The 7,500-nt window shown below is 33.3% G+C and overlaps 2 protein-coding genes across 3 annotated transcripts in view; one reads left to right on the forward strand and one right to left on the reverse strand.

Moving 5' to 3' along the window:
* The window catches only part of Frl (formin-like protein), a 73,575-nt gene extending 70,062 nt beyond the window's left edge, over positions 1–3,513 (forward strand). The window contains exons 14-17 of one of the 2 annotated variants that reach the window (XM_011496285.1): positions 124–568; positions 700–974; positions 1,076–1,189; positions 3,073–3,513. In XM_011496285.1, the coding sequence (XP_011494587.1) occupies positions 124–568; positions 700–974; positions 1,076–1,189; positions 3,073–3,285 (1,047 nt within the window). In that variant the 3' untranslated portion in view covers positions 3,286–3,513. Of the gene's footprint in view, positions 1–123; positions 569–699; positions 975–1,075; positions 1,190–2,213; positions 2,644–3,072 lie in introns of those variants that run through there. The other variant, XM_011496286.1, reaches the window with a different exon arrangement.
* A 2,625-nt stretch (positions 3,514–6,138) lies between these two features.
* The window catches only part of cta (Guanine nucleotide-binding protein subunit alpha cta), an 8,437-nt gene continuing 7,075 nt past the window's right edge, over positions 6,139–7,500 (reverse strand). Inside the window, exon 6 of the mRNA XM_011496287.1 lies at positions 6,139–6,447. The gene's annotated coding sequence lies outside the window, so the exon portion shown is untranslated. The remainder of the gene's footprint in view (positions 6,448–7,500) is intronic.

Below are 7,500 nucleotides of genomic sequence, written 5' to 3' on the forward strand. Positions count from 1 at the left end.
CCCCCCACCCCCCCCACGCCCCCCACCCCCCCCAAGCCCTCCGAGCCCCCCAAGCCCCCCAAGCCCCCCACGCCCCCAAGCCCCCAAGACATAACGCTAATTCATCATTGTTTTTCTTCGCAGACGAAAGCCTATCGCGAGTACATTATTGAGAAAAAGAACGTGAATCTTTTAACCGAGGAGGACAAATTTCTCCTTCAACTTGGCAAAGTCGAGCGCATATCAACAAAATTATCAATTATGAATTACATAGGGAACTTCTTCGATAACGTTCATCTTATCGCTCCCCAAATACATGCTGTGATATCCGCGTCGAGCTCGGTCAAATGCTCCAAGAAATTGCGCGCCGTTCTGGAAATAATTCTCGCCTTTGGAAATTATTTGAACAGCAGTAAGCGAGGTCCCGCCTACGGCTTTAAGCTGCAGAGCTTGGACACACTCCTGGATACAAAGTCGACTGATAAGCGAATGTGCCTTTTGCACTATATCGTGGCAACCATAAGGCTCAAATTCCCAGAGCTCGTGAATTTCGAGTCCGAATTGATGTATATCGATAAAGCAGCGACAGGTAGGGTAATGGCGTGGGCGAGGCCAATGAGACGTCATCCTTAAATACCAACTAATCGTAAAATTAATAATGTGAAGGATTGCCATGAGACGCGCTCTTCTTTCACCTTTCACCTTTCACCTTTCTTTCAGTATCGCTTGAAAATATAACGACCGACGTTCACGAATTGGAAAAGGGCATGGATCTCGTTCGTAAGGAATTCGAGTTACGTGGGAAGGAGAAGCACAATACGGTGCTACGCGACTTTCTTAATAATTCAGAGGAAAAGCTACGTAGATTAAGATCGGATGCCAGGGCAGCTGGTGACGCCTTCAGGGAATGCGTCGAATTTTTCGGCGAAAGTCCACGGCAAGCCGATGCCAATACCTTCTTTTCACTTCTCGTACGATTTGCTCGAGCATTCAAGGTACTACTTGTAACTCCTAATCTAATACTAATCGCGCTCTTCTCGCTCTATTAGCACGGCTTAATGGTAAATTAAATGCACGTTATTTTGTTGATCGATAGGCTGCGGATCTGGAGAACGAGCAACGCAGGCGACTGGAATTGGCGGCCGCTGAGGCTTTAAGCACATCCGAAGAAGTCATCAAGAGGAATAAGTTGAATCAAAAGAAGCAGCAGGTATTTTGTGACAATATTGCAAATATTGCAATATTGTTTATCGACGATTTACCATTCATCCTGCATGCTCTGCTTTCAATAACCTCACAATGACATTCCAATCATTGTAATGTGTGTATTGTTAATTTGGTACTTGTTTGAGATAAGCGTGATAGGCGTAGGTTTAATTAAAAAAAAAAAAAAAAAAAAAAAAAAAAAAAAAAGAGAATGAAGTAAGACGAGCGATGAAAGACAAACAAAATTACGCATTAAGCATTAGGGTTTTGTTTGTCGACGAAACTCTTCTCTATCAACATCAATGCTTAATCTTCTTCCCTTCGTGTGTTGTGTTCTTTTGATATCTTGTAATTTTTAGGTGTAATTTTTTTTTTATTTTTTTTTTTAACCATGATCGTTAACACACGGTAAACTAACAAAATGGTTCTGTTGCTTTGCACACTTTTAGTCTTATTATTAATTGTGTCCGATAACCGTTTGATCCCTCGTCTCTTCTTTATACGTTGACTAAGTACAATTGCATGATTATTTTATTAATTTACATCATCCAATCACGTCACACACCTACTCATGACAACAAAAACTATTTTCAAACACATTTCATACTAAGCACGTGAAAAGGGGTAGCGTATTTATTTGTTAAATAAAATTAATTCAAGATTTGTTCATAGTTGTGATTTAAACACAAACAAAAGCAAACAAAAAAAATATTTTTAATGTAAACAATTTTTTTATATAAGTGTACTTATTTGTAATAAGCATTGCAATTTAAAACGAGATTCATTCGATCTTTGCACGTTGTAAAGAAGCATGATATAATGATATATGTATGTATATATGTATACATGTATGTATATATATGTATATATATATATATATATATATATAGGGGATTCGAAATGAGTGTGCCAATAAATAGACCGACCATTACTATGGTCGCCTTATGTAAAGTGTAATTTAGTATTGTAGAGTAAAATTTAAGAACTTCTATTTTTTTTATTTGTTGCATATTTATTCGGACTTAAAGTCACCGAAATTTTGCTGTAATTCGAACAAGTCATTGTTACATCGACATCTAAACGAACTGGAGCTCAAAACGTAACAATGTTTAAACAAATTACAACATGTAAGTTCCTCCTCTCACTAATAACCCACTATAAGATTATTTCTCATTATCGATATCTAGCGACAACTGCCTTATTTTCATTCACACAGTGCACTATTGCATATTACATAAAAATTTCAATAACTAATAGAATAAAGTCGATCGAACTACTCACGAGCACAAACAGATCGTTCGGTTCCACTCGTTTGGAGCATGGAATGATTTTTCAATTATGTGCAACGGCATGTATTTATGCGCATTGATGTTGCTTGAGAATATAAATTATCCTTACCACTTACACAACAACTCTTGCGCTGCTCACCTTACAGTTGGAACGTAATTTAATTTTTTTTTTTTTTTTTTTTTTTTTTTTTTCATCTTTGATATTGTGAAGGAAAGGCTAATTTATTGTAAGTTTTGCTTGTAACCACCAACCATCCAGCCTTTACAGATTCAGAAATATCGTCGTCCTGCTCAACTCGACAGTCTTATTTTTGTTTGTGTTGATTGTGAATTTACGATTAAAAAATCATTCGTACTTCCGAACTCGTTCTTAACTTGACGCGCAACGGAAATTTCAGCAAAGTCGAGCTTTAACGCACATTCCGCGCGCCCATTTATATTGGAAAAAAAAAAAAAAAATAAAGGAAAAACAAAAAACAAAAGCAATTAATAGTAACAATAATTATGTTTGATTTGACCGAATGATCATTCATCGCGCAACTTCGTAATAAATAAATTGATCAATTATGTAACTGTCGATTGTAATTTTTACCAACAGGATGCTGTCATAAACGAACTAAAGAACAAGACTAGACTCGTTCAAGAGAAGAAACTGCTGCAACAGGACGAGGTTTACAATGGAGCATTGGAAGATATCCTGTTGGGTTTGAGGTCGGAGCCTTATCGTCGAGCAGACGCTGTGCGGCGAAGTCAGCGTCGTCGTATTGATAATCACAGACTCTCGCGCACTGCCGAGGAGTTGGAATTATAATTCGTTTATCTGTTTTCTCTTTCTCCCGGGAGAAATGAAACGAGCGAGCGATTCATGACAATTCTCTTATAAGTGTACAAAGTGTATGTGTTACTTGGAGGTTGGTCAGTTTCCAAATAACGGCAAGCAATTTGGTTTATTGATAATACCAAATGTTGATCGAGTCCTCGGGGCTCTCGATCGTCGATTTATTAATTTAATTATGATTTGCTGAATTTTCAGTGCTTTGATCAGATATTCTGAAAATTTACCGAGTTACTGCATCGTTCGCATTGACATTGCGTCAATGTCTTGTCGTAAAGTTTTAATATCCGATAACTTTGTTAGTCCCGTTGAATTGAATTGAAAGAAATTTTATTTAAATTATTTGACTTTACCGCTACGCTTATCGTAATTGCTTACATAATGATTTTCCTTAAAGTGCTTATCTATCTAATTTGCAATACAAGTATATCACTTATTTATGGACAATATTTGTACAATTAAACACTTACTGTAATCTATTTCTTAGTAAGCTTATATTTCTAATAATCTTTATTACAGTTTATCGTTATTATTTATAATAAATGATTAATCTGTCACTCTCACTCACTCTCACTCTTAAAATTACAAGCACATAAATAATAACGCTTAACTGTCTATTCTATTCTATTCGTTTTTAATGTCAATTGTAACTCAGCCAGCCTCGCATTCTGAATACGTTAATTGTACTTAGATTCGTCATAAAAATGAAAATACATTTTACTAAATACAATAGTTTTTTTTTTTTGTGAAAAAGTGCATTTATAAACGTTTTATTGCAGTGCAGTATAAAACCAATGTTTTTCTTTCGAATTTTTCACCGTTAAGGTTGCATAAAAAAAATAACGATCATTAAAAAGTCTGAACAAAGTATTGAAGCATCCACATAATAGTAATAATAATATTGATGATGATGATGACGACGATGATGATATTGATGGTGATGGTGATGATGATGATGATGATGATGATGATGATGATAATGATAATAACAATAACAATAGCGATAACAATAACGAGCTCGCAAATTATAATGGAAATTCTTCGTAAAGTGATGTTTGATCGAGGAAGAAAGGACCAACCTCGGTATTATTGCAATGTACATATCTAAAGATTAAAATAACGAACCAACCGATTGGAGTTGTATAAAGCGATATTATATTATATGTCTTTATGTTCGAATGATGAAAAATTGAGTATTAAAGATAATCTTGATACTTCTTGACTTCGATTGAAAATACAAGTCACTGTTTGGCGCTCAAACTTCATTGAATATTGTGAATTTGTTAATTTTTAAACATCTCGTGTATCTGTTCCAATTACAAAACACAGTTTACAACTAAGTGACAAAATGTTTGTATTTTAATAAGATGCAAGATTAAAGTGAAGTAGCGTTGCTGCAATATAAATCAATCAATAAAATATGTTTTATGAAACAATGAAACGGACAGCGTTACATTGTAGATGTAAGATTTTTTTTTCTTTTCTTTTTCTCTTTTTTTCTCCAACACAGGCATCATATGCATTGCAAGTACGTTAAATTCTATTTATCGTTATCAATCACCTTGATATGAAATTAAATATACTTATTCTACTTTTTTATTTTTCCTGATTGTTGGAGTTTTATTTTTTTTTTTTGTTTTTTTTTTTGTTTTGTATTTATTTATTTTTTTGTTGAAAATTTATAAAAATACCAATTTGTTTCGCACTAGTTGTCAGTTTTTCTCCATTAACGACGAACGAGATTACTTTATCGCGCTCGTGTAATTAATTATTCGGATTCTCTTGTTGTTGTTGTTGTTGTTGTTGTTGTTGTTGTTGTTTTCTTAAAAAATATCCTCACGTATATCCGCGTGGAAGCACAATAAAAAAAGGAAGAGAAAAAAAAGCCAATCATCCAACAGTCTCACTCACATGATTGAAATACAAATTTGTCTAAATATTTTAGTTATATTTTTGTATGAAAATAACTTGCTGATTCTTATACGTTGATGTAAAATGTAAAGCTACGATAGACTTAAAGAGTATTTAACGTGAGATAACATTCATATATATTTTAGTAGTATCAGCAGCAACAGCAGCAGCAGCAGCAGCAGCAGCAGCAACATCAGCAGCAACAGCAACAGCAACAGCAACAGCAGCTTTTATATGATAATGAATTTCGCCTCTACTGAATACATTCCTTTGAAATCTCAGGTCGTATAAATTACGGTATGCAAAGGTACAAATTGCTCGATATCAAAATAAAGAGTAATACTTACAAATGAATAAATTAAATGCAATAATAAATATAATGGTATAAGCAGTCTGTCGCAGTCTTAGCTAACAACCGTCCAGAGGTCTTTTAAGATTTAACGATTACCGAGTTTTATATGAATGTATGTAACGGACTTTATAAATATTAGGACTCGACTCCCTTGTTTACTTATTTATACGATGAAACTGGCTTCTTTATAAAAATCGAGACTCGATTATCGCTTATCTATTTATACGCTGAAATCAAAGTTTTGTAAAAGCATTTACAAAGAAGTTGCAATTTATAAATTACTATTGGTATGGGCGCGTACAGGCGCACGTATCACACGAACAAATGTAACAATTAATAACAATCGCCTTTAAGTATAATTTTTAAGAAGAGAAAGACTTTAAGAACTATATAATATGCACACGGCACTTATCGCAGTGAAACGAAATAGAAGAAAACAAAAATATATATTTTTTTTGTTTTTTTTCTTCGCCCCCCCCCCACCACCAAGTACTTTTATATCATATATTAAACTGATAATAAAATGAATTTGTAAATATCATTGTAAAATAATAACGAGCGTAAAACAATGTAATTAATCATTGCGTGCTTTATATTCGCTAATTATACGATTAATAATTTGCCATTGCGATGTTCGGAACAAACTTGTACATACACCTAACGTTATGAATACATACATATATATATATATATATATATATATATATATTCATAATTTGTATCATAGAGCATTATAATCTATGATAGTTGTTATGCCAATCGTGCTGGTACCTATCATATACGACGCCTATCCGGGGCAATTTGTTCGTTACGTTGATAAGCCAAGTTATACTTATATTCAAATCAGGCAAAAAGTCTTCGTATATTTTGCGAATCTGTAAATAATGTGCATTTTATTAGTGATAAATTATATATATATATATATATATATATATATATATATATATATATATAAAAAAGGTGGAAAAAAAGGCCTTGGGCAAGCTCGTATTTTTTAATTTGTATAAACTGAAAAGTAAACAATATGAATTGATTGCATATGTCAAATAAATGTAATATACTCAATGATTAATCGTTCGTTTTATTATTCATCAGGACCCGACCAATTGTTGATGATCATGCGGCCGATCGATCGTGGAGGAAGCAAGAAATCTAAATCATTTGATAGTTTTATTTATTATTTTCGTAAATATGCTACATTATTATAATAAATCATGTAAAATATTTTATTTACAAATGTACAATATACAAAAAGGCACGATATATCTACATACTTCAGATCATATACAATAAAATGTAATTACTTAACATAACAAAATAGAAATCTCGTATACAGACAACTATCGCCAATATAGATGGTACAACCTTGATAAAACAGTAAAAACTGTTTCGTTAGTCCTCATCGTATGTGGAAAGGTTCGTCGCGAAACACACGAATTAAAAACATTAGTCAAAGGGATATTGATGTTGTAAGGGAAGCACGTTAATTTCATTGAAAAACTCCACTATAATATTATCACCCATTAATTTCTTTTGCGCCTCGTAAATTTTTTGTTCATCGTTTTCTAACACAGATTCGTTTATATCAATTTAATATATTTTCGTATATGAATGACGTATGCTGCTGCGGTTACGTGAGCACAAACGCTATGGAAGTAATAAAACATTTTTCAACAATTCTCGATGTTTAGCAGCCATATAACTCACACGCACGCACACGCACACACTCTCTCTCTCTCTCTCTCTCTCTCTCTCTCTCTCTCTGTAATTAACAAATCGCCGTGAAATATATAAATTAATGTTGGCTCGCGTCCCTCACGACAATATTAGCCTTATTCAAAAGTCTTAAATCTTATAGTAACAAAGTCTTGCAAGTATAAACTTTTCTAAATAGAAAAAAAATAAAACAAAAAAAAAAAATTGCATCG

This window comes from Ceratosolen solmsi, unplaced genomic scaffold, assembly GCF_000503995.2.
Source record: "Ceratosolen solmsi marchali unplaced genomic scaffold, CerSol_1.0 scaffold29, whole genome shotgun sequence".
In the NCBI taxonomy this organism is placed as follows: Eukaryota; Metazoa; Arthropoda; class Insecta; order Hymenoptera; family Agaonidae; genus Ceratosolen; species Ceratosolen solmsi.